The sequence below is a fragment of the Podarcis pityusensis genome (assembly GCF_964106645.2).
Source record: "Podarcis pityusensis genome assembly, chromosome: 11".
Classification (NCBI taxonomy): domain Eukaryota; kingdom Metazoa; phylum Chordata; class Lepidosauria; order Squamata; family Lacertidae; genus Podarcis; species Podarcis pityusensis.
The window spans coordinates 482,391-507,970 of NC_138036.1; the positions used below are offsets into that span (position 1 = coordinate 482,391).

Genomic DNA, 25,580 nt, shown 5'->3' on the forward strand with positions numbered 1-25,580 from the left:
GTGCAGCTAGCAAAGGCTGCAGAGCAGAAAGCAGACCTCCTTTCCGGAGGAAGAACCCTCAGGGCATGTGAAAAAGGAGCCCTCCAGCAAACTTCCTGTTTCCAAAGAGGCAAAGTTGGGGACAGGCAGGGGAGGATCAGCGCTTATCCTAGGGTTACCAGATGCCCCCATTTCTCGGGGACAGTCCCTGGATTTGCAAATAAGTCCCCGGACAAATTCCATCCAGGGAATGTCCCCTGATTTCATCTAATGTCCCCAGGAAACGCATCAGCAGCCGTCTCAGCAGCCTGCAGCAGTTGGCTCTGTCTGGCTTCAGGAGCTGCTCGGAAGTCCCCATATGATGGTGGTGCAGGGGCTCAAAGACGCAGCTTCCGGGCTGCCTCCACCTTCCCTGACCCCAGCAACTCAGCTGCGAAGGGAGGCTTCAGGCTGCCTATCGGAGCAGCCTCACAACTCCTACTTGCATGCAAGCAGGAGTGGGGCAGGGATCTCTCAGCTGGGAAGGGAGGCTGCACGTTGCCTATCAGAGCTTGCATGTGAAATATACTCAGAGTCGCAAAGTGATTTCATGCTCTTTATTCAGCTCATAGTGGTGAGGAGGAATGAATAAATGTCCCCTCACAGTATCTGCTTTATATACATTATTTACACAATGGGCTGCACATGATTGGCTAATTCTGGAATTCTACTGTAAGCCAATCAGGTTGTGGATTCACTTCTATCTGGAGCAGGATTGGGTGGTTCCTGCCAACCAATCATACTGCTGCATTGTTCTAGGACCAATCAGACTGCTGCATTCTGAATCCTATTGTTCTAGGACCAATCAGACTGCTGCCTTTTGGATCCTATTGTTCTAGGACCAATCAGACTGCTACAGTTTGGATCCTATTCAACTCAGTACATAACACCCCTCCCCTCTAAGTTCCAGTCCTGCCCGGGAGGTCGCATTCATAGTCCTCAAGGTATGCTGGCGGCCTACGTGTGCGTTGTGGCCTGGGGTGTTCCCTGGTCCGGGCTCCGGGTTCTGGCTCGTGTTCCAAGGATGCTGGCTGTGATGCGGCTGTTTGGTCTGGTGCAACCGGCTCGCTCAGTCGTGGTTCTGGTTCCGGTGTCCTTTCGGCCTCACGGGTCCTCTCTGTATTTACTGATTCTGCCTCTCCTGCTGGCCCCTCCTGCTCTATGGGCCTCACTGCCCCGCTGTTCCCTTGGGACTCCTCTGACCTGTCCTCCTCCTGGTTTTCTCCCGGGAATCGTCGCCGTATCTGGTCGCAGTGGCGGCGCCAGCATTGCCCCCCATCCGTTAGCACCTCGTACGACACGGGGCCAGTGACCCTGGTGATTGTGGCGGGTACCCATGCTGGGCCTGCCCCAAAATTCTTTGCGTACACTGGGTCCTGGGCCTCGAAGGTCCGGGGGTTCCTGCCTTCCCCCACCACTACCTCATCCTGAGCTCTATCGGGGTGAAGGCGGTCCAATCTGATTGCAAGGCGCCGACCCATTAGTAGTTCAGCGGGGCTCCGGCCAGTCGTTGAGCTGGGGGTGCTGTGCTGTGCTAGAAGGAATGTGGCAAGGCGGTACTCCCAGTCCCCTTGCGTCATGCGGCGAAGGGTGTCCTTGGTGGTCCGCACCATGCGTTCTGCTTGGCCATTGGTGGCAGGGTGGAACGGCGCCGAACGGATGTGGCGGATGGCGTTCTGCGCTGTGAAGGTTTGGAATTCTCCTGACGTAAATGCAGTCCCGTTGTCTGAGACGAGAGTGTCAGGGAGCCCGTGGGTTGCAAACAGCCTGCGTAGTACCCGGATGGCTGCGGACGTGGAAGTGGACGGTACCAGTGCGACTTCCAGCCATTTGGTGTAGGAGTCCACCACTATGAAGAATGTTTTCCCCTGAAAGGGGCCAGCGAAATCCACATGCAGGCGTGACCATGGTGCTCGGGCGGACTCCCAGGACTGGACTGGGGCCCTTGGGGGATCTGGGCGGGATTCTTGGCAGGCCTGGCAGTGTTTGACCCAGGCCTCTATCTCTCCATCGATCCCCGGCCACCACACATAACTCCTGGCAAGGGCCTTCATTCTTACTACCCCTGGATGTGTCTCGTGTAGGGCTGTGAGGACCCTTTTGCAGAGGGGCTGGGGAACAACGACTCTGCTTCCCCATAACAGGCACCCCTTGTGGGCCGACAGTTCATGTTTGCGGGTTGTGTAGCCGGCGAATTCTGGCCCGGGGCTGCTGCTGGGCCATCCCCTCCACACCCAGTCCAGGACCCGGGAGATGACCCTATCTTTCTTGGAATGGTGTGCAACTTCTTGTGCCTGAATGGGGCGGTCGGGAAGCAGCTCCAGGCTCATAACCTCTTGTGCAGGTGCTGGGTCAGGGCCTGTTTCCGGTAGTGGTAGCCTGCTGAGGGCGTCCGCATGGCCCATCGCCTTCCCAGGTCGGTGAATCAGTGCATACTGGTAGCTGGCAAGGAAAATTGACCACCTGAGGACGCGAGGAGACAGCACTTGGGGGGTCTGCTTTTCGGGGGCAAACAAGCCAAGCAACGGCTTGTGGTCAGTCACCACGGTGAAGGGCCGCCCGTACAAGAAATCATGGAATTTTTTTACTCCCTTTACGATTGCCAGACCCTCCTTGTCGATTTGCGAGTAGTTCCGCTCGGTTGTGTTGAGTGTCTGGGAAAAGTACGCCACCGGTACCTCTCTTCCATCCGGGAGTTGGTGCCCCAGGACAGCTCCAATGCCATAGGGTGAGGCGTCGCATGCTAGCACCACCGGCAGCCTCTCGTCGAAGTGTGCCAAGACCGAGTTTGAGACAAGCAAGTCCTTGACTGCCTGGAATGCGGCCTCCTGGCGCTGGCCCCACACCCAAGGGGCCCGCTTGTCCAGGAGTCTGTGTAGGGGCTCCGCTACCGCCGCCTTGTGGGGAAGGAAGGAATGGTAAAAGTTCAATAGTCCCAAGAAGGCCTGAAGTTCAGTCTTGCTCTTGGGCGCTGGGGCATCACAAATGGCCCGTACCTTGTCCCCAGTCGGGTGGACCCCTTCTGCGTCCACCATAAATCCCAGAAAGTCCACCTGAGGCACTCCTAGTAGACATTTTTCCCGCTTCACCTTGAGACCCGCCGTCTGGAAACGGTGCAGAACGGTGCGGAGGCGGTCCTCAAACTCCTCTGGTGTGGGGCCGGCAATCAACACATCATCGAAGAAGGGGGTGACGCCAGGAATCCCTTTAAGGAGAGAGTCCATTATATTCTGGAATATGCCTGGTGCCACGCTGACACCGAATTGCAGCCGCTTTACCCTGAACGCTCCTCTGTGCGTCACAATCGTCTGTGCCTCTGCTGTGGCCTCATCTACTGGCAGCTGTTGATATGCTTGGGCCAAGTCCAGCTTGCCAAAAATTTTCGACCCAGCCAGGGTGGCAAGGACATGGCTGACCACTGGCACTGGGTATGCGTGGGCCGTGAGGGCCTTGTTTATGGTACATTTGTAGTCTGCGCAGATGCGGACCGAACCATTAGGCTTGACGGGTGTGACGATTGGGGTTTCCCAGGGAGCATTAGGCACCGGCTCCAGCACTCCTTGCTCTACGAGTCGGTCCAATTCCTCGTCTATACGGGGTTTCAAGGCGAACGGGACCCGGCGGGCCTTGAGCCTGACCGGTCGTACTGCGGGGTCAAGCTGTAGCGCAATGGGGGGGCCCGTATACTGTCCCAATTTCCCATCGAAAACCCCTGGAAATTCCTTGCATATGGCGTCCACGTCCACTTGTAAGCTAGTGTGGTTCACCCCGGTGACAGCTAGCCCCAGTGGTCCAAACCATGCCAATCCCAGTAAGCTAATGTAGGGGCCCTTGACCACAAGCAAGTCCAGTTGCCGCGTCCGCCCTCGGTATTGCACCCTGAAGGTCCCCACCCCCATTGTGGGGACCTTACGTTTCTGGAAGTCCCGGAGGGTGAATGGGGCCGGCCTGAGTTTGGGACCCCCAGTGGGACACAGTTTCCTTAAGGTCCTTGCCGAGATTATGGATAGAGTTGAACCCGTGTCAAGCTCCATGCGGCATGGGGCCCCCTCTATCTGTACCTCTACATAAATTTTCTCTACGTTGGGGTGGGGCAACTGGTATACCTGGAAGTCCGTGAGCTCCGTCGAGTTGCCTTGGTGCGTTGGGCCCCGGGACCTGGGGCTCTTGGATTGGTCATCTGATGCCTGGTGTCGGGTGGGCCGAGCCCGACACACCCGGGCGATGTGTCCCGATTTTCTGCACTGCCTGCACTCTGCGTTGCGGAAACGGCAGGTCCTCCTCTCGTGACTCTCCCCGCAGCTTGCGCAGTTCCCTCCTTCTCGTCGAGGCAGCTGTGGTCTGTGCGCTGCTTGAGTGCGCTGCTGTACTCGGTGCACCTCCTCCCTGTCGGATCCTGAGTCGTCGGTGAGGTCTTCATGGTGGACCCTCGGTTGGGATGGCAGGCTCGGCCGTGCCTCTTGGGTCGACCTCTCGGCAGCTTCTGTTGCCAGGGCCTCCTCCAGAGCGACCTGGAACGTTAGGTCCTTCTTAGCGTAGAGGCGTCGTTGCAGCTTCTCATCCTTCAGGCCACCGACGAGGCGGTCACGAAGCATGTTCTCCAGCTCTGAGAAGTTGCAGAACCGGGCGGCTTGGCGGAGAGAGGTCACAAACCCAGTTATGGTTTCCCCAGGGGCTTGCCGCTTTGCGTAGAAGGCATTTCGACGAGCCACCACTGAGGGCTGCGGCGAAAAGTGCCCCTTCAGCTGTTCCATTATTGTTTTGTATGGAACAGTAGCGACGTCTTCAGGCGCAAGGAGAGCCCGGGCGATTTCAAACGTCTCCTCTCCGCAGACGCTTAAGAATATCGCCCTCTTCTTGGCGTCTTCTTCGTCGGTGACCCCTTTGGCTTCTAGGAGGAAGGTGAAACGGGAGGCGTACGCTTCCCAGTCTCCAGATGCTGGGTTGAATGGCGAGAAGCTGCTGTTGGCTGCCATTCTGAGTTCCTTGTGCCCCGGAGCTGAAGCCTGGATACACGGTGCGAGGCAGCGGTGCGGCAGTTGGCGGTGCTGCGGTGCTGTGTGTGGCAGTCAGCTCAGCGGGATCCCATCCTCGTCGCCAGTGAAATATACTCAGAGTCGCAAAGTGATTTCATGCTCTTTATTCAGCTCATAGTGGTGAGGAGGAATGAATAAATGTCCCCTCACAGTATCTGCTTTATATACATTATTTACACAATGGGCTGCACATGATTGGCTAATTCTGGAATTCTACTGTAAGCCAATCAGGTTGTGGATTCACTTCTATCTGGAGCAGGATTGGGTGGTTCCTGCCAACCAATCATACTGCTGCATTGTTCTAGGACCAATCAGACTGCTGCATTCTGAATCCTATTGTTCTAGGACCAATCAGACTGCTGCCTTTTGGATCCTATTGTTCTAGGACCAATCAGACTGCTACAGTTTGGATCCTATTCAACTCAGTACATAACAGCATGCAAGCAGGAGGCGGCAGGGGTCTCTCAGTTAGGCAACGGGAAGCCTCCCTTCCCAGCTGAGAGATCCCCACCCCTCCTGCTTGCACGCAAGTAGGAATGGGATTGGGGCTGCTCCGATGGAAAGGGAGGCATTGCGCTGCCTGAGCCTCCCCTCTGCTGCCACTCTCAGCCCTCCTTCTCCCCTTCCATGCCTGACCCACCGCACACCGCTTCCCCACCACCACCACCGAAGAATCAACAACTCAGGGGCTGGCCAGGCTCGTGGAGAAAGGAGATAGAAGCCTCAGAGGAAGGGGAAACGTGGCGGTTGAGGTCAAGGAGGAGGCTGCCCCTCTGCCACCGCCATCGCTGCAGCATCAACATCCCGAATGTGTAGTTAGTTAGTTAGTTAGTTAGTTAGTTAGTTAGTTAGTTAGTTAAAGTGTCCCCAGATTCATTGGAAAAAATCTGGTAACTTTAGCTTATCCGCCATGCAGTTTTTGCACTCAGGATCACTCCACCCGTTGGCATCTCACAATCTTCCCCTGCAGGTGGAGTTAGGGGATGTTTTGGTCATAGGGTGGTGTGTGTCTGAAGGCAAAAGAGGCAACCACCTTTCTGAAACGAAGCGCTGGCGCTAGACTTGATGGACCTCCAATGAAGGTGAATGTGGGAAGGTTCAGGACAGACAAGAGAAAGACCGTCTTCACGCAGCGCAGTTAAAGTGTGGAACCCCCAGGAGGCAGAGATGGCTACCAAATTGGGCGGCTTTAGAAGAGGATGAGATGAATCCCTGGAGGGGGAGAGGGCTCTGTCCATGGATCCTGGCCACAATGGTCACAGCTGGGGGCAGCAGCGCTTCCAAATCCCAGTTGCTGGAAGCCATAGGAAGGGGATATTCTCTTGTGCTCAAATCCTGCTTGCGGGTTTCCCGTAAGAGGCATCTGGTTGGCCACGGGGGGGGGGGCAGGATGCTGGCCAGGATGGGGCGTTGGCCTGATCCAGCTGCAGGCTCTTCTTATTTTCAGATTTGTTTCTGGCAGCACCTGCCTGGGAGCCACATCTGCATCGCCTTGGGTTCCAGGATGGAAGAAGGGGGGGGGGCAGGAATGAGAGAAAGTGAAAAAGGGAAGGAAAACAAACACTCGAGGGGGAGGTCAACAACATTTCCCTTCCCTAGTGCTTGCAGGGGACTATATGTCTGGGGGGGGGGGCAGCATCCATTCCATAAGTGGTCAAGCCTTTGATGGGGGATGGACTGCAGGTATAACCATTTCGGTTATTTAAAAAACTCATGCCACATGTTGCCTTCAATTTTTTAAGTTCCTTTTGTTAATGGAGAAATCTGAGGGCTCCCTTGGACAAAAAACAAGGACATCAGCCAGGAATACCAGAGCAAAAGAGCAGCCAGGAGGCTTGGTCTTGATTGAAGGCGGTCGCGCCAGGACTCCCACCTGCCACCAGGTGGAACAAGATGGAAGCCCCCAACAAAAGAGAACCCAAACTTTTATTAGCTGCTAATTCCCATGTTACAGCCCCCAAAACTACATCATGGTTACATCATGTAAGGGCAGGTCTGGTGGCCGTAATCTGAGCATCCTGGACCCTGCCCCATGATTCTCCTTGCCCTCTACCAAACACCCATCAAGTGTAACAAAAGAGATCTTTACATTTCCCTGTTTCCCAGCCAAGTTAATCACACCCTAATAAGTTGAATTAATAATAATACCATATAGCTACTATCATAGGAAACATAGAATTCCAGAATTGGAAGGGACCCCAAGAATCATGTAGTCCAGCCCCTACAATGCAGGAATTGCACCCAAAGCACCCCTGACAGATGCCCAGGGCTTGAAATATCGCTCTGTACAAAAGCACCACCAACAAATGCAACCAAGTTGGGGGAGGAAGCAGCTGAGAAAGAGGAAGCCTCAAGTTTTCTGCAACACTCTGCTGCTCGGCTGTGCATGCCTTGGGTCCCTTGACGGGCTTGACTTTGCATGCCAAATAGACGAGACACCATGCGCTGTAGGAAGTCTGGTGCTCGTGGTTAGTTGATGGACCCTATCAGATTTCAGTTTCTTTCGCTTGCCATCAATTTCATCTTTTCTTCAGACAGCCCAGGAGCTCCCAGCCAGCCAGGCCTCTCCCTTTGCCCTCAGTTCAGGCACAGCAGGGCCTCCCCCCACCCCAGGATGGCACAGGATGTGACCTACGCTGACCTGCGGTTCGTGAAGACCCCTCCGGAGAGGAGCCAGGAGAAAGGTACATGGAGCCAAGTGGCTCCTCTTCCAGACCCCGGAGAGGGAGAGCTGACCTATGAGAATGTCCAGGGACCCCCCTGCCAGGGGGAAAGGAATCCCACTGCCACAGAGGGAACAAAAGGTGAGTGCCAGCCAGGTCTTAACCCACCTGGATCCTCCACCTGCCATGAGGAGGAGGAGGATTTGGGGGCATTTTGGCCCATTACTTGTCTCTGCAGAGGAGGGGCCAGTCTGTTCCTTCCCCACAAATGAGATTGGCCACGATTGCAGCAGAGAAGCTTGGGCCTGACAGGGAATTGGGGCTGCCTTCAGCTCCCTGTCTCCACACAGCCCTCCCTCCAGGATCAGGCTTCCTTTGAGGGTTGACCCCATCCCACAGGAACCCCAAACTGACCCCACTGAGTTTCTCTTCCAGAGTCAGACCGTCGGTCTTGGTACGCCATCCTGGCATTGTTGGCCACCTGCCTCTTCCTTCTCACCGCCACCATAGGACTGGGGGTCCGATGTGAGTAGCGGGTGCCCCCTGCCCAAGCCCATTGAGCTGATAAATGGGGGAGGGGGGAGAGCACCCTTGGGTGTTGCAGGCATTTGATGCAGAGCTTTCCCTGGAGCCTGGGCTCAGAGACAGACAGCCTGGCACCCTCCAGGCAGAGGGCCTTCTCGGTGGTGGCACCTGCCCTGTGGAACGCCCTCCCATCAGATGTCAAGGAAATAAACAACTATCTGACTTTGGCAAGACATCTGAAGGCAGCTCTCTTTAGGGAAGTGTTTAATGTTTGATGTTTTACTGGGCTTCTAATACAGTGGTACCTCGGGTTAAGTACTTAATTCATTCTGGATGTCTGTTCTTAACCTGAAACTGTTCTTAACCTGAAGCACCACTTTAGCTAATGGGGCCTCCTGCTACCGCCACGCCGCCAGAGCATGATTTCTGTTCTCATCCTGAAGCAAAGTTCTTAACCCGAGGTACTATTTCTGGCTTAGCAGAGTCCGTAAACTGAAGCATACGTAACCTGAGGTACCACTGTATTTTGTTGGGAGCTACCCAGAGTGGCTGGGAAAACCTAGCCAGATGGGCAGGGTGTAACTAAAAAAATATTATTATTGACTCCAGTTCCCATAAGCCCTGGCCAGCATGACCAGTGATCAGGGTCAAGGGGAGCTGGAGCCCCACAACATTGGGAGCGCACCTCATTGTCTCCCCCGATGTGGGAAGCATTTGTATAATACGTAAGACATGCATAGCCTGGGTTTCCATATCTCTGAGCAGCAGCTCCGATGGGCTAAGGCTGCCTGTGTGCCCCCCCCCATCCAACAGAGGCTGGCTCCCCTCTGCCACACTGCCTGAACATCCCTCCCCCTCCTCCTCCTCTTCCTCTCATGTTGCCCCTGCTTGTGCTCTGCAGACTGGCAGGTCTCACGGCAGCTGCAGCAGGCGAAGGAAGATGGCAGTGCCCTGGAACGGAGAATGGGCTCCCAGGAGGGCAGCCTGGCCCAGACCCAGGCCCAGCTGGAAGAGGCCCAGGAGGAGCTCCACTCCACCAACGGGACCCTCCGGAGCTGCCGGGCTGCCGGGAACCGGACGCAGGAGCAGCTGAGGCAAGCCAACCAGAGCCTGATGCTCACGCTGCAGGAGAAGGAGAAGCTGCAGCAGCAGCTGGACCAGACCATGAAGAGTATAGAGGACACCAAATCTTGCCAAAACATTGGTATGCCTGTTGCACTCTGCTCAGGAGGCTGGCAATGTTGAATGCTGAATGCTGAATGCTGTATTGTGTTTTTAATATTGGATTGGGAGTTGCCCAGAGTGGCTGGGGAAATCCAGCCAGATGAGCGGGGTATTAATAATAATAATAATAATAATAATAATAATAATAATAATAATTAGGGTTAGGGTTCGAATCCCCCAACGGGGTGAGCTCCCATTGTTTTGTCCCAGCTCCTGCCAACCTAGCAGTACAAATGCACCCCAGTGCAAGTAGATAAATCGGTACCACTGTGGTGGGAAGGTAAATGGCGTTTCCATGCGCTCTGGTTTCCATCATGGTGTTCTGTTGCACCAGAAGTGGTTTAGTCATGGTGGCTACATGACCCAGAAAGCTGTCTGTGGACAAACGTTGGCTCCCTCGGCCTGAGAAGCAAGATGATTTGATTCAACACCATAGTGGCCTTTGACTGGACCTCACCGTCCAGGGGTCTTTTACCTTTTACCTGTCCCCATAGCCCATCCTGTGTGGACATGATTCACGTCATCCACACAGGTGGAAAGAATGTGGCAACTGGGCAACTTTTCTTGTGTGCATCTGCCTGCACTCAGGTCCATCCTATCAGTCTCTGCTCAGCGGCTGACATGGTCTGCCACGCGGTCTGAACTGGGCCCAACACAGGTGCTTTTCAGAAGGTCCTTGTCTCTGGATTGGGAACATACACCCTCTCTCCCTCATAGACTCTCAGCCCATGGATGGGGACAGATCTGTGTCCCACTGGAGTGGGTCCCACCCTAAGCTGGCCTGAGACCACGTGGCTTTCAGCCCAACGCCTTCCTTCGACCTTCTCTTGTCTTCTTTAGGCTGTTGTCCCCGTGGATGGAATCTCTTCAGGTCGAAATGCCTGTGGATTTCACAGGAAATGAAGACTTGGGAGGAAAGCCAGGAAGCCTGCAAGAGTGAATCATCTCAGCTTCTTGTTTTAAAGCCCTGGAGTGAAAAACAGCTATGGGGTGCCACATTCATTGATAAGGTAATACCTTTGGGGTGCAAATGCCTCAGACTTTAAGGAAGGGGGCTGCTGGGGCTGGGGAGTCAAGTCCAGAGTCTAACAGATCAGGAAGAAATATCCACCAGGAGAGGGAGCAAGGGGAAAGAGATAACCCCTTGATTTCTCAGTGCACTTGCCAAAGAAACACCATAGAACTGGTGGGGATTCAGTGGGTCACTCTAACCCCCTATGTAGATTGTGAAGGAGAATGTGCACAGGATCTGCTCCTGAAGAAGCTGTGAGCATTTTTGCTCCATATACATTACCTCCAGTGGGCCTTCCTCACTGAATTTTGTGTGTTCTCAAGCCACAAGAAGCCCAGGAGGATGTAGATGTCATACTTTTGAACTTCTGGGGGAAGGGGAGGTATATATTTGGGAGACTTTGTATACTGACCAGGGAATGTTTTGTCATGAGTTCAGGAGTGCTAGACTCCTCTAACTTCAGAGAAAGTCAGAGAGGCCGAGCAGGATGGAATCCAAGGCAACTGTGGTGAGAAAGAAGACACTTTGGGGGTGTTGATGCTGTGAACCCCTCCATCACAGGCTCAGGTTGCATAAATGTGCACTGCAAATAGATCATATGTCATAAAGACACCACAGTCTCCTCTGAGCCTCATTTCCAAAAGGAGACACAAAGCCCAGGTGAGCGCCTGAAACCCTTGGGATCTCACACCGCTCAGAGATTGGGGCTCAGAGATGCAACAGTAGACCTTGGCTGGAGATAAGATCAGCCAACTCTCCAGTCCCAGACACAGAGCTGGGAAGGGGTGTTGTGGAGGATTCTGGAGTTGGACCGGGGAAATTGTGGAACTTTGCTGTTTTCCGATGTTACCTCTCGGAGTAAAAAGGGAGGAAGGAGAGATCCATTGGGAAGGAGGTCTTTCCCTGTTAATATTTTATTCTTTCTCCTAGAGAACTCATTACTGGATTGGACTTAGTAAAACTTGGAAAATCTGGGACCCTTGGAAATGGGTTGATGGTACGGAGTTTGAACGGTAAGTGGAAGAGAGACTGTCCCTTTGCCACCCATCAAGTCAGATTTGCTTGGGCTGAACAGAGCAGAGTTCCTCCCGTCAGCCCCCCCCCCCCCCCGGAATCTGCTGCCTGCAGCCTTTCCCCTTCTTTTAGGGCTCATCCCCACAGAAACACTCACTTTACCAATGGAAACAATTCTGCAGAAAACCCAGGCTGACATTTGCTCACTGGGCAAAACTGGGCTTTCTGTGGAATTGTTTCCATTGGTTTCCCAGGAGAAACTGAGCCATTTTTGAGGTTTTCTGGAAAGTCTTATTTTCCCCCCCAAAGTGTGCCCAGCCTATTCAGAACAAAACCTTTCCAGGACAAGAATTTGGGAGCAAAGCAATAATTCAGATACGAAATCAGTCCAAGTGACCCTGAAGGCTCTGCTCTGCCTCCACAGTCTCTGAACTCCAGGGGCTGGAAAGGACATGAGGGGAGCCTTGCTTTGGAGCGTCCCGTTGGGGGTGTCCGATGGGCCACTGTGAGACCAGGAAGCCGGGCTAGATCCCCCCCCCCTTGCCCTGATCTAGCATGTAAACTGGGCAGAGCGTGTGAGAGTGGATCTGGCTGAGGGGCCGGATTAGGCCAAATTTGACTGCTGCCCCCCCCCACCTCCCCACCCATCTGCTGACGTTACAGTGACCTCAGGTGAGCTTTTTTGGGCTGGACTTCCATCATCCTCAGTCAGCATGAATGATGGACAGGGTTGGTGGGAGAGCTGAAGCCCAGAAACTCAGATAACGATAAATGGTGAGGAGGGATTGAGGCTTTTTTCCTTGATTGTCATCTTTGTCTTTCTAGAGCTAAAAATATTGGGACTTGTAGCAGTTCTAGCAGCAAGTGCGCTCAAATGAGCAACGGAGCCCTGCAATGGTGTGACTGTTCAAAAAGAATCAGATACATCTGCGAGAAGAAGGCTCAGTAACCACAGCCAGTGTGAGCTCAGTAAGGTCAAAATATGTCCAAAGACCCCCGACAGGCAAAGCCTTCTCTTTCCCAGCAATGAACCCCCTTCCTGCCCTCAGGCCTAACTTTTCTACTACATACACTGAATGTGCGTCTTGTGCTACTTGTAACAGCCATGGTTTCCCCATCCACGAATCCTGCGAACCATAGTTTGTTAGGGGTGTGGAGAGACCCCCTTCACAGAGCTACAGTTCCCAACTGTGTTGGCATCGCCAAAGAAGAAGAAGCAGCAGCAGCTGTGGCTGTAGACACCGATAAGGGAGAGACATGTTTTGTTGCAGTTGGGGCAGAGGAAGGTGCCCGGTTGTGCTGCTGCAGATGCACCAGGGCGTTCCTTCTCTCTTTGCTCCTCCCAGCGGTCATTCCTCTTCTGGTCCTGCTGTGGATACACACCTTCCGGTTTGCTAGTAAATATGAATTACTGTGTTGCAAAATGATGCATGTCTAAAAAGTGTGTCACCAACAAGACCAGTTTGGGAAGCTGTGCCTTCCAGTGTCAGGCTCCGAATGGTTCCCTTCAGAGAGGGGTCTCCTCTCCTCTCCCTCCCCAAGGCCGGAGGGTCAGGGGAACATTTCCAAGGTGACACAGCCTCTAGAGGGCCACTGCCAAAGCCATTTGCAGTGGGACCTCAGGTTACAGACGCTTCAGGTTACAGACTCCGCTAACTTTGCTTCAGGATGAGAACAGAAATCGCACGGCAGCAGCGGGAGGCCCCATTAGCTAAAGTGGTGCTTCAGGTTAAGAACAGTTTCAGGTTGAGAAGGGACCTCTGGAACGAATTCAGTTCTTAACCCGAGGTACCACTGTATTGGATCTGGAACGAAAGGAAAGGGTGGTTTATGGTGAGCTGCAAATGGCTTTATTCTCTCTCTACTCGCAGGAAAGTCTTGTTCTTTTTCTTTCCTTTCATTCTTCAAATTATTGCATTTTGTGTTTCTGATATTGTATTATGGTTTGTTGCTGCTGCTTTGTAAGACCACTCAGGAAACTGTTACTTTCAGGCAACCGTATAACAAATTTTATTTATAATTATGAAGATTATACTCTTGTTAATAATACCAATACTAATAATAGTAATAATAAACATAAGATTGGAACTGAGTGTGAGCTCATGGCTGGTCCCTCTCCTTGGACAAATACTATAACAAATCAATAGACACAACCCCCCCACCCCCCCCCTCTCTCTCTCTCTCACACACACACACACACAATCGGAATTTGGGGCTCCCCAGTGACATCCATTTGCTGGAGTCCAGGGCAGGACATGCTTGATGCTTTATGCAACATTGAACTATAATAGAGTGGTATTCAACTTAGAGTAGACCCACTGAAATTAATGAACATGACTGATTTAAGGCTACTATTTCAAAGGCTCATCTCTACTTCCACTGGTGCCATGCCTGTAGCGTTCCCAAAGCAAAGGAAGACTGGACTCTGATTAATAAAATACACACAGAGGCTTGACCAGCAAGACTCTGGGAGGAGGTGCCAATAATAATCCCGTCCACCCCTCGGCCCAGGTCGTTTTTTTCACAAAAGAACTTTTTACACAGTGTTCGTAAGAACCAATCAGATTTCCTCTGAGCATTTCAAAAACCCCACGTGGGACAAAGTTAAATCAGAAGAAATTCTTTTAACTACAAATAACCTATTTCCTACTTGTGTATGCATCTGTAGTTCAGAGTAAATAAAAGAGGAATCAAGGAGGAATGCTTTTAGGAAAACCCCGCAGATCATAAACAGGAGTAAACAGTATTTACCATCTCCTTGTGAACTCTCTTTCTGGCCCTTAAGATCTACCTAAAGATTAAACTACATGCAGGCTGCCTTCTGTCTTGATGACCCAGGATGCCTGATGAACAACTGGCCTGTGTATTTAGGATGCTGATAGGTGCCTGTCAGGCAGAGAAACAGGACAGAGATGCAGAGGCGTGGGTTGGTCAGAAATCAGATCAAAATGGCTCAAAGCCAGTCAACGCAATGCTTTCAGTGCTGACACAAATGGCTTGCTCCATATTTTTCATAATTCCTCATAGCAATCCCACCTGATCTCTACATTCTCTAGAAACCACATGAGGATGGAGGGGTTTATCAGGCCACAAGCTTGGCATGAGTCACCAGTGTGATTCTGCCTTGAGAGACAGTGGAGTGTGCCGCTGGGGGCGAAGGCAAACCTCTGCATTAGCAGTAGCAGCAGCAGCAGCAGCAAAGTGACCCCTCTGGGGCGCAAGCCTGGCTGGTGGGTCTGGGGGTCCTGGGCTGCCCAGACAACCAGACTTCTCTCTCACCTCACTGACGTGGTCCAGAGGAAGGCAGAGCAGGATGCTGGGCAGCAGCTGGGCTGCAGGCGTTGCCAGAAAGAGGCGTACCAGGCGCCAGCCAACCATCTTAGGGACTCCACTCCAGATTTGTGTAGGGTTAGCCTTTCTTCTCCCGAAGGTGTCCTGCAAGGCAGCCGAGGTTTAGGATCAGAGTCTTCCTTCTCCCAGATGGACCAGCCCCACCTGCCCCTCACTGCCCTCTTCAGCACAGGTAGAAATCGCCTTCTTGACCTTTGGACCCCCTCTGGGTCTTGGCCGCTCAATTTCCAGACCCTGTCTTCACATGCCGGGAGATTCAGGTGGCATCCATGTTGGTCTCACGCAGTCAAAATAAATTAAAAAATTGTCCAGTAGCACCTTAGAGACCAACTAAGTTTTTTCTGGGTCTAAGCTTTCGTGTGCATGCACACTTCTTGAGACACATTGAAACAGAAGTCACCAGACCCTTATATATAGTGGGAGGGTGGGGTGGGGTTTTTCTCAGAAGGGTAGTGGGAGATGGGTGATTGACTCAGTGGGTATGGTCAACCTGTGGACGACTGTTAACGACTGCAATTAGTCCTACAGGAAAAAGCAAGGGATAGTATGCAAATGACCCAATATAGCTTTAGCATGTGTAATGAGACAAGAATCCAGTAAGTCCCTAACTCCTCATGGGTTGGAGACCCATCGGCTCTGTTAGGAGTTTGGCCTACACTCGAGTAAGACCCTGGCAGAGACACATGCCCAACTGGCATGTTCTCTCCCTCTTGGTCTTTTGTTCGGGAGCTTCAAAAGCTTTCTTCTGCCCGAACATCACAGCGACCGATGCCAACTGACACCGGCACACTTAGGGATCCACGGAGTTTGTGCATTTCGTGTGACAGACCTCAGCAACTCAGCATTTTGGCTAATCTACTTTATTTGCATATAAACCCACACGGAGCACTGCAACATGGCTCCCTCTCTCTCTAGCATCAGACTGCAAAGAGAAAGAACAAAGGACAATAGTCCCACTTCAAGGAACACAGTAACACAAACATCCTGTCTCCGTCACTTCCCACTCAGTGGAGTCAAAACATACACAGTCATGTGAAAGACAACAATCCCATGACTGCAATCACGGAGCAGGAATTCTAACAAGCCTCCCTCGCCTTGTTTAGCTGGCTGCTTGAAGCCGTTCGTGGGGTGTGGCCACTGCCACCTGCTGCCAGCTTCTAGGAGCCACAGGCGAGAGCAGAGTGCAGGGTGGGGACCAAAGGTGGCCAAACTACCCCAGAAGGAGCAGGATACGTCCCCCACCCCTTCCCTAGCACCTCAACAGTAGGATGAAGCAGCAGCAGAAGAGGGGGAAAGGCTAATGCTACACTCGGCCACATCCACAGAAGTCTTGTGTCCTGATCGAAGTAACAGTACCGCTGTCTCCTGCCTTGGTGAGACCCCGCCTGCAGTCTTGGGCATCCCAGTTTAAGGGGAATAAGGACAAGCTGGAAGGTGTGCAGAGGAGGCAACCAAGAGGATCACGGGTCTGGAAGCCAAGCCTGATGAGGAATGGTTGAGGGAGCTGGGGATGCTTAGCCTGGAAAAGAGGAGACTGAGAGGAGAGAGGAGAGCCATCCTCAAATATCTCAAGGGCTGTCACATGGAAGAGGGAACAAGCTTGTTTCCTGCTGCCCCGGGAGGGGGGGGGGACCCGAAGCAATGGGTTCCAATGGCAGAAAAGGAGGTTTTTAAACAGAAGCTGGGTGGCTGTGGTGCCTGCATTGCTGGGGGTCAGACTAGATGATCCTTGGGCTCCCTCCCAAGCCTACAAGTCTATGATTCTATGATTCATCTCTGGGCCTCAGACTAATTCACTGGGCCGGGAGGGGGAGGGCCTGGATCCGCAGGGGGGCAGCGGGGTGTGTGTGTGTGTGTCCAGGTTCTGCTGACGGGACAACATGCCCTGCAGGGGAAGCCCCTTCGGCCGGCCTGTGACGCTGACTTGCCCGATTACGAGAAGGAGCAAAGGGGAAAGAGGAAGCCATGCTCTGATGCGCTGCGGTGCGCCGAGGGGGCCACGCAGCTGGCCTGGGTCCCTTGAGGAGATTGCAGGGGAGGGGGAAGGTAGGACTTTTACTTTCATACACTGCAGGAAGTCTCTCACATTTCACTTTCTTTAATTTGCCACCACTTTCCTCTTTTTTCTGCAGAGAGCCCAGGAGCTCCCCCCCAGCCCAGCCTCTCCCGTAGCCACTAGTCCAGGTGAGACAGGACCCCCCCCCCCAGGATGTCACAGGGTGTGACCTACGCTGACCTGCGCTTCGTGAGGACCCCTCCGGAGAAGAGCCAGGAGAAAGGTACACAGAGCCGACTGGCCCCAATCCCCTCACCAGGGTCCCCCTCCAGGTTCCCCCCCCTCCGTGACTCACCCCTTGGCTCCTCTTCCAGACCCCAGTGAGGGAGAGCTGACCTATGAGAACGTCCAGGCCCCCCCCTGCCAGGAGAAGAGGACTCCCACCCCCACCGAGGGCACGAAAGGTGAGTGTCAGCCACGTCCTTTTTATATATATATTGGTCTTACATAAATTTATACATTATAACATTAACCATTTCAAAACATAAAATGAAAAGGTTCTTTTGAACCTTCGCACTTCCTCCCCTCCCTCCATGGCTTCCATTTCCAAAGAAAATGTTTTCTTTTTTTGCATCTTTTTCTGTTATCTATCTGTTGCATATTCATAGTTTCCAAAGTTCATTTCACATTATAAGTGTCATTGCATCCTTGCCAATGGTTTTAACTGTTTACAGTGGTCTTTTCAAATGAGAGTTGCCATAATGATTCATAGTTAAAAGCAGAACTCAACAGGTTTGGGGTCTTCCTAAAAAAAAGTTCAACAACTTTTGGTGTGTCCTGGTTTTTCCTTTTGGAAAGCTGGTTGGCACTCAGTGAGTAAAACTTACAGCCCTTAATGAGCATAATGATCACCAACAAACCAGGCAGTTCTAGGGCTGGGGAAATTCCTAGGCTGTTTAAGGGGAGTCTTTACTGTTCAGGGCCTTCCAGAAAGGAGACTTCTGTGTTTAGAATGTTTTTCATCCTGAGATTTTGTACCTCCAGATTTTCAGACTTAAGAAGGGCTCCCAAAGAGGCTTTAATTTCATGAACTTTTTACTCAAATTATCGCTGGACCCTTTTCAACTATGCAGAATATAAATCTGGGGGGAATCTTGGGGTTTCCGCAGCCATTCCACCAGTCTGACTTGGGGCAGTGGCTTGGGGTGTTTGGGCTCTGCAGGAGAGGGCCCCCCGCCAAACAAGAGGAGAGAGGACCCCAAAGGAGCCTGCTCCTTCCCCACAAATGAGATCGGCCACGATTGCAGCAGAGAAGCTTGGGCCTGACAGGGAATTGGGGCTGCCTTCAGCTCCCTGTCTCCACACAGCCCTCCCTCCAGGATCAGGCTTCCTTTGAGGGTTGACCCCATCCCACAGGAACCCCAAACTGACCCCACTGAGTTTCTCTTGCAGAGTCAGACCATCGGACCTGGTACGCCATCCTGGCATTGTTGGCCGTCTGCCTCTTCCTTCTTTCCACCGCCATAGGACTGGGGGTCCGATGTGAGTAGCGGGTGCCCCCTGCCCAAGCCCATTGACCTGATAAATGGGGAGGGGGGAAATGTCTGTGAACCACCCTGAGATCTTTGGATAAAGGGCAGCATATAAATTTAATAAATAAAATATAATAAGTGTTGCAGGCATTTGATGCAGAGCTTACCCTGGAGCTTGGGCTCAGAGAGGGTCTGCCTGGTGCCCTCCAGGTAGTGTTAAACTCCAGTTCCCACCAGTCCCAACCTGCATGGTCAGTGGTCAGGTTCAAGGGGAGCTGGAGCTTCACATCAGGAGAGTACCTCACTGTCTCCTCGGATGTGTTGTTGTTGTTGTTGTTGTTGAGTCGTTTAGTTGTGTCCGCCTCTTTGTGACCCCCTGGACCAGAGCACGCCAGGCCCTCCTGTCTTCCACTGCCCTCCTCATGTTGGTAGCCTCGAGACCACGGCCCCACCATCTCATCCCCTTCTCCTTGTGCCCTCCATCTTTCCCAACATCAGGGTCTTTTCCAGGGAGTCTTCTCTTCTCATGAGGTGGCCAAAGTCTTGGAGCCTCAGCTTCAGGATCTGTCCTTCCAGTGAGCACTCAGGGCTGATTTCCTTCAGAATGGATCGGTTTGATCTTCTTGCAGTCCATGGGACTCTCCAGAGTCTCCTCCAACACCATAACTCAAAACTCCCCTGATGTATACCCCCCCCCTTTGTATCTCTCTGAGCAGCCTGCCTTTGGGCTCCTGCAGTGGAGCCTGGCTCCCCTCTGCCACGCTGCCTGCCTGGCACCTGAAGCTCCCTCCTCTTCCTCCTCCTCTTCCTCCTCCCCCTCCTCTCATGTTGCCCCTGCTTCTGCTCTGCAGACTGGCAGGTCTCACGGCAGCTGCAGCAGGCGAAGGAAGATGGCAGTGCCCTGGAACGGAGAATGGGCTCCCAGGAGGGCAGCCTGGCCCAGACCCAGGCCCAGCTGGAAGAGGCCCAGGAGGAGCTCCACTCCACCAACGGGACCCTCCGGAGCTGCCTGGCTGCCGAGAACCGGACGCAGGAGCAGCTGAGGCAAGCCAACCAGAGCCTGATGCTCACGCAGCTGGAGAAGGAGAAGCTGCAGCAGGAGAAGGAGAAGCTGCAGCAGGAGAAGGAGGAGCTACAACGGGATAAGGAAGAGCTGGAACAGGAGAAAGAGCAGCAGCAAGAGGACAAAGCAAGGCTGCAGGAGGAGAAGGAGACCGCTCAGCAGCAGTTGGAGGAGATGAGGGGAAAACTGGAACGAGGTATAACTTGCCAACAGAAGGGTATGTCTGTTGCATTCAGATCAGGAGGCTGGCTGGGCAGGCTCCCTGCGCACCGTATTCTATCACCTGCCTCTCAGGTGGTGGAAGAGGATTGGGATCATACAGGGCAGGGTGGCCCAACCTCTCAGAGCACGTGGGCTGCAAGAGTACACACTGAATTAGATTTCCATACTGTATATTAAAGTATTCACAATATAATCAATATTTTTTAATGTACACAATTACAGTTGTACTTTGGATCTCTAACGCCTTGACTCCCGAACAAATCGGCTCCCAAACGATCGAAACTCAGAAGTGAGTGTTCTGGTTTTTGAACGTTTTTCAGAAACCAAACGTCCAACATGGCTTACACAGTTTCCAATTGGCTGCAGAAGCTTCCTGCAGCCAATTAGAAGCCAAGCTTTGCTTTCCGAACGTTTTGGAAGTCGAACGGAACAGATTCTGTTTGACTTCCAAGGTACGACTGTAATATGTTTAATTAAATATATATAATTAAATACACATTTAATACACACTCAATAGATTTAGTGTATTTATTTATTTATGAAACAAATAAATAGAAATACAAATAAAATACACAAGTATTTCCTGGTTGCTGGGCAGGGCAGGATTCAGACAGCTGATGAAAGGAGGAACAGCAGCTGGGAAGGGTCTGGGCCAGCCGGCTTAGGAGCCCGGTCAGCAAGGAGCCCTTGCCTCTGGCACAGCACACTGGCCTTTGCCCCCAAGTGCCACGCCAGCCAAAGCACTTCCTGCAGACCCCACCCCCACCTTCACATGGAGAGAGGCAGGTCCTATGGAGGCCAGGACCCCCTGCTCCAGTCTCTCCACTGGATTCCTGTGCAGGCGGCACTATGTCTATGATGGCACAGCCTGCTGCCCACCTACAGAGGAGCACCTGCAGACTCCATGGCAGGGGCCCTGACACTCCTTGCCCACCTGCCAAAGCCCTGGCTCTGTCTGGGAATACATGTGAAAAGTGTCCCCTCCCCCATCCAGCCTGAGACTCACTTCTCTTTGGTGTGGGCACCATTATCCACGTCACCCACGACACCCCCTCTTCATCTCATAGATTCTCAGCCCATTGACTGGAGACAGACAGGGCCCCACCAGAGTGGGTCCCATCCTAAGGCAGCCTGAGACCAGGTGGCTTTCAGCTGAACATCTTCCCTTGACTTTCCCTTGCCTTCTCCAGCTTGCTGTCCCCAAGGATGGAAGTTGTTCAGGTGGAAATGCCTGTGGATTTCACCTTCAAGGGAAATGAAGAGTTGGCAGAAAAGCCAGGAAGACTGCAAGAGGAAATCATCTCAGCTGCTTGTTTTGAAGCCCTGGAGTGCAAAAGAACTATGGGATGCCACATTCATTGATAAGGTAATACCTTTGGGGTGCAAATGCCTCAGACTTTAAGGAAGGGGCTTCTGGGGCTGGGGAGTCAAGTCCAGAGTCTAGCAGATCATGAAGACATATCCACCAGGACAGATAACCCCTTGATTTCTCAGTGCAGATGCAAACCCCCCCCCCATGAACTAGAAGGGGTACCATGGCACATTCTGTGTGGGGTTCGCAGCCATGTGAGCCAAGACTACCAACTTTTATTTTACTGTAGCTTAGAAGTATTTATCAGCATACTATATTTGCTGTAAATGCTGCCTGCACTGAAATGTGAGTAAACGGTTTTTAAAAATAATAATACTAAAAACATGTAATTCAGTCTCTGAAACAGATGTGAACAAGGGGAAGGTCAGCAGACCACAAATAAAAGGGGATAGAAATGTATAACTGCCTTATTCCTAAACTTCAGTAAGCTGCAAAAACATTTAATAATAATAATAATAATAAATTTTATTTATATCCCGCCCTCCCCAGCCGAAGCCGGGCTCAGGGCGGCTAACAACAGTCAAATAATCAAAAAATCAAATAATCACACAATCTAAAAATATTTCATTATAAAAATTAATTAAATCAAATTGTTGGCAACCAATTAAGCAAAGTTCTTAATTTAAGTGTTTTATTCTGCTAAAAAGGCTTCACATCCCGTTTCCGTTTTTTATTTCGCCCACACATGTGGGATAGAAGGTTTTAAATTTCACTTTACAGAATTAATCCTCAATTCATATCTTCTGCATTCTGGACCTGGGTCTTCTTCCAGACTCTGCACCAGAGCAAGGTGTGTGCTGGGGTGACCATAGGCCGGAAGCCAACCAGGGCACCGGATTTTGGAGTATCTAGTTGCCCCATAGCCAGCTAGAGAAAAAGCAAATTTTCCTGCTACTCTCTAGTTTCCTGTAGACTCTAATTAACTGTATTGCTTTTATATAAGAACCTCTTAAAAAGTGAGAAGGGAAAGTCTCATTGGGGAGGAGGTCTTTCTCCATGAACATTTTATTCTTTTTCTTAGAAAACTCAATACTGGATTGGACTTGAAAAAGACTGGCAATCAAAATCCTGGAAATGGGTTGATGGTACGGGCTATGAAGGGTGAGTGGAAGAGAGATGGTCCCTTTGCTATCCATTAAATCAGATTTGCTTGGGCTGAAGAGAGCAGAGTTCCTCCTACAGCCCCCCCTGGAATCTGCAGCCTTTCCCCTTCTTGTAGGGCTTAGCCTCACAAAAACCCACTCTTTACCAATGAAAACAATTCCGCAGAAAACCCAAATTGACATTTGCTGTGATTCACGGGTGAAGATCCGGTTCTCCTGGGGAAAGTGGCAGGGCAAAAAAGAAAGGTGCTCAGACATGGACTAGGAAGGTGCAGACTCTAGAAGGTCTGGATGAGACCATGGAGAGCCAAACCGCTGGTTGCTTAAGCTTAATGTCCTCCACTGAGGAGCAGCAACATGTCTTCACTGTCACAAATGGCTCATTTCAAGCTCTGCTACCCGATATCAATCTTCAGGAGAGCCACACTGAGCAGCAGCAGTGGGGAAGCTTTTGCGGCCTGAGAGTTATTTTCCCCATGGGGAACCTTCTTGGGGGCCACCTGTCAATGGGGGTGGGCATGGCCAGAGGCAAGATGGACAGAGTCACAGCTATGACACTTCCCCTTGTAGTACAGGGGGCAACATCAAGCCATGCAAAAGTCAGACTTCTCCGCACATCCTGGCAAGCAAGAGGCATGGTCAGAGGTCAAGGACATATTCCAGCCGGGCAGAAAAGCTCGGGGACTGGCTGGGGCCTGAGGAGAGCCCTGAGGGCCAGAGTGGGCTTGTTTGCCCTCATGCATCCCAAAATGGCTTCTCGGGTTTCCGAGTTTCCACTGCTTACCTAGAATTGGAAGATGGAAAAGGGAAGGGAGAACTGTTTGCCACCTGCACGCTGACGACACCTCAGCCCCAAACTCCCAGAGGCTTCATGGCGACTGGGGTGGGGGGACTGATGGACTGGATCGTTTTCTCCCCACCTGCTCACAGGCTAGGTTTTACCAGTACCCATCCCTGTCTCCTGATGTCACAGGATGTCCTTTTGTTGGCTGCACACATCTTCAGAATCCCCTTTCAAAGATCTGTTTAGCACAGCAAACAGTTTATACCTGCCCCATACCTGCTTCATGATGTCACATGACGTCACGTCTACATCTGGCACAGGCCATGTGGGTCCCTGCAAAGGCTGCTGGTCTTCAGCTCCCATCATCCTCAGTCAGCAGGGGAAATGGACAGGGATGATGGGAACTGAAGCCTAGAAACCTTTGCAGAGCAATACTTTGCTGCTCTGGACTGATCTGGATTCCCCCCCCCCCAACAGGCTCCTCCTAAACTGGCCATGTCCGGCTGTTATAACCACCACTGACAATTCAGATTCTGCAAAATTGTGGCTGGTGCAAATGTGGGCAGCTCCACAGAGACTCATTTTGGGGTGGCTGGGAGAACTGAGATAACAATGAATGGCGAGGAGGGATTGGGCCTTCTTGCCTTGACTGTCATCTTTGTCTTTCTAGAACTGAACATATTGGGACTTGTAGTGAGACAGGCTACTGCATTCAAATGAACCAAGGAGCCCTGGAACAGTGTTACTGTTGGAATGTAAAGAGATTTATCTGCGAGAAGAAAGCTCGATATCCATACCCTTTGAGAGCTCAGTAGGGCCAGATTATGTGCGGACTCTCTTAAAGGTAAAGGTAAAGGGACCCCTGACCATTAGGTCCAGTCGTGACCGACTCTGGGGTTGCGGCACTCATCTCGCCTTATTGACCAAGGGAGCCGGCGTACAGCTTCTGGGTCATGTGGCCAGCATGACTAAGCCGCTTCTGGCAAACCAGAGCAGTGCACGGAAACACCGTTTACCTTCCCGCCGGAGCGGTACCTATTTATCTACTTGCACTTTGAGGTGCTTTCAAACTGCTAGGTTGTCCGGAGCAGGGACTGAGCAACGGGAGCTCACCCCGTCATGGGGATTCGAACCACCAACCTTCTGATCGGCAAGCCCTAGGCTCTGTGGTTTAACCCACAGCGCCACCCGCGTCCCTCTTAAATGACCTGAAATCTTTCTCTGCAAAAACAAGAAGTATATTGGGGAGGGGGAAATGACTTTCCAGATTGTTCTTTTTCGGTGTAAATCCTGTAAATAAATAAACTACTGTAAACTGCTTGAAATGCGGGAGCTTACCCCTCTGCAAAACCAGTCTGGCAAATATCTGTTAAGCAGAGGGGACCTGTCAACAGAGCATCTTCTGTACAAACACCGACAACTGGGAAACACTGGCCTGTGAGCTCTCCAATTGGAGAACAGTCTTTGTCAAAGGTGTCATGTGCTTTGAAGACGCTTGAATTCAGGAGAAACATGCTAAGAGGAAGGTACGTTTGGCAAACCTTCACCGTGATCCACTCCCGCCCAGAAACCAATGTTCCCGCTGTGGAAGGACATGTGGATCCAGAATTGGCCTCTACAATCACTTACAGACTCACTGTTAAGACCCTGTTCATGGAAGACAATCTTACTCAGCTATGAGGGGTCGCCAAAGAAGAAAATTGGTGAATGGGATTCAGGAAATAGAGTATATATTATTTCAAAAGAATTGGCCAGACTGGTCAGATAGGACAATCAGCACACAATTATTGGATATCTTCACAGACAGGAGAAAAGCCACAGATTCAAATTTCTGTTGTAGACCCCCTCTTAGTTTGATCCTTTTTGAGTGGTCCTTGGCTAAGGGGCTGGGCAATTTCTAAAGCTTTTAAAAGTTCCTGCACACCTTTGTTCTGGGTCCTCACCACCTACCAAGGAAGGTGAGTACGGTTGTTGCAACAGAATAGTAAAGATCTGCCTTGCTTTCACTGGATCCTGCCTTAGCTCCTTCTTCTCTGACCAATATCGGACGTGGGGGATTCTTAGTCCCTAAATGGGGAGTTTAGGTATTCCAGCCATATTGGGAAGAACAATAAGAGCCATTCAGCAGTTGAACAGACTCCTTTGGACATAGGGGACAACTCCTAGGGGGTTATTTGAGGGGGCTGGGCTCCCACAAAGCTGATGGGCATCTCCATTCAAATGCTGTGTGTGCACTGCATTATGTGATCGATCGTGTGGGGTGGGGCTTACCTGGGCCCCTACAATATTTTATTCAAGTTGGCACCCCTGCCCTTGGAAGCTGGTGGACTCTCCTTCATTGGAAGTGGTCAAGGAGGGGTTGGGTGGCCGTCTGCCAGGGATTCTTGAGCTGTGGTTCCTGCATTGCAGCGGCTGGGCTAGATTCCCACTCTACATTCCCATGCCCCACCAACCTCCGTCTCCCCCCAACTCCCCACCGGCCTGCCCAAGGGGGTGGTCCTGGCTGTTAGCTTCCTCCTCCTCCTCCTCTGCTCATCCTCAGTGTTGCCCCCTTGCAGAACTCATTGAGGGGGAAGGATGGGGACTAGATTTCTGTGTTCCATTTCCATTTTTGTGTTCCATTTCCAGTTAATTTTATTTTTATCTTTATAGGTTTGATGTTATG

The 25,580-nt window shown here is 51.8% G+C and overlaps 2 protein-coding genes across 2 annotated transcripts; both read left to right on the forward strand.

Annotated features, from left to right (window-relative positions):
* The first annotated feature begins 7,457 nt into the window (after positions 1-7,457).
* LOC308458707 (B-cell differentiation antigen CD72-like) lies at positions 7,458-13,553 on the forward strand. Its single transcript, XM_080973617.1, has 6 exons — positions 7,458-7,858; positions 8,153-8,242; positions 9,144-9,446; positions 10,307-10,476; positions 11,409-11,491; positions 12,318-13,553. Exons 1-6 carry the CDS (start codon positions 7,531-7,533, stop codon positions 12,439-12,441), a joined length of 1,098 nt encoding a protein of 365 aa, XP_080829743.1. The 5' UTR covers positions 7,458-7,530; the 3' UTR covers positions 12,442-13,553.
* A 3,253-nt stretch (positions 13,554-16,806) lies between these two features.
* Positions 16,807-24,921, forward strand: LOC308458710 (B-cell differentiation antigen CD72-like). The gene is made up of 7 exons (XM_080973621.1): positions 16,807-17,122; positions 17,214-17,303; positions 18,292-18,381; positions 19,223-19,651; positions 20,847-21,022; positions 22,050-22,129; positions 23,586-24,921. The coding sequence occupies exons 1-7, from the start codon at positions 17,053-17,055 to the stop codon at positions 23,728-23,730; spliced, it is 1,080 nt and encodes a 359-aa protein (XP_080829747.1). The 5' UTR covers positions 16,807-17,052; the 3' UTR covers positions 23,731-24,921.
* Positions 24,922-25,580: the final 659 nt, after the last annotated feature.

Coding starts and splice junctions, on each gene's coding strand:
- LOC308458707 (XM_080973617.1), top strand. CDS start 7,531: ATGGACCCTATCAGATTTCAGTTTCTTTCGCTTGCCATCAATTTCATC. Junction 9,447..10,306: donor CAAATCTTGCCAAAACATTG/GTATGCCTGTTG, acceptor TGTCTTCTTTAG/GCTGTTGTCCCCGTGGATGG. Junction 11,492..12,317: donor GATGGTACGGAGTTTGAACG/GTAAGTGGAAGA, acceptor TTGTCTTTCTAG/AGCTAAAAATATTGGGACTT.
- LOC308458710 (XM_080973621.1), top strand. CDS start 17,053: ATGTCACAGGGTGTGACCTACGCTGACCTGCGCTTCGTGAGGACCCCT. Junction 17,123..17,213: donor GGAGAAGAGCCAGGAGAAAG/GTACACAGAGCC, acceptor CTCCTCTTCCAG/ACCCCAGTGAGGGAGAGCTG. Junction 21,023..22,049: donor ATGCCACATTCATTGATAAG/GTAATACCTTTG, acceptor TCTTTTTCTTAG/AAAACTCAATACTGGATTGG.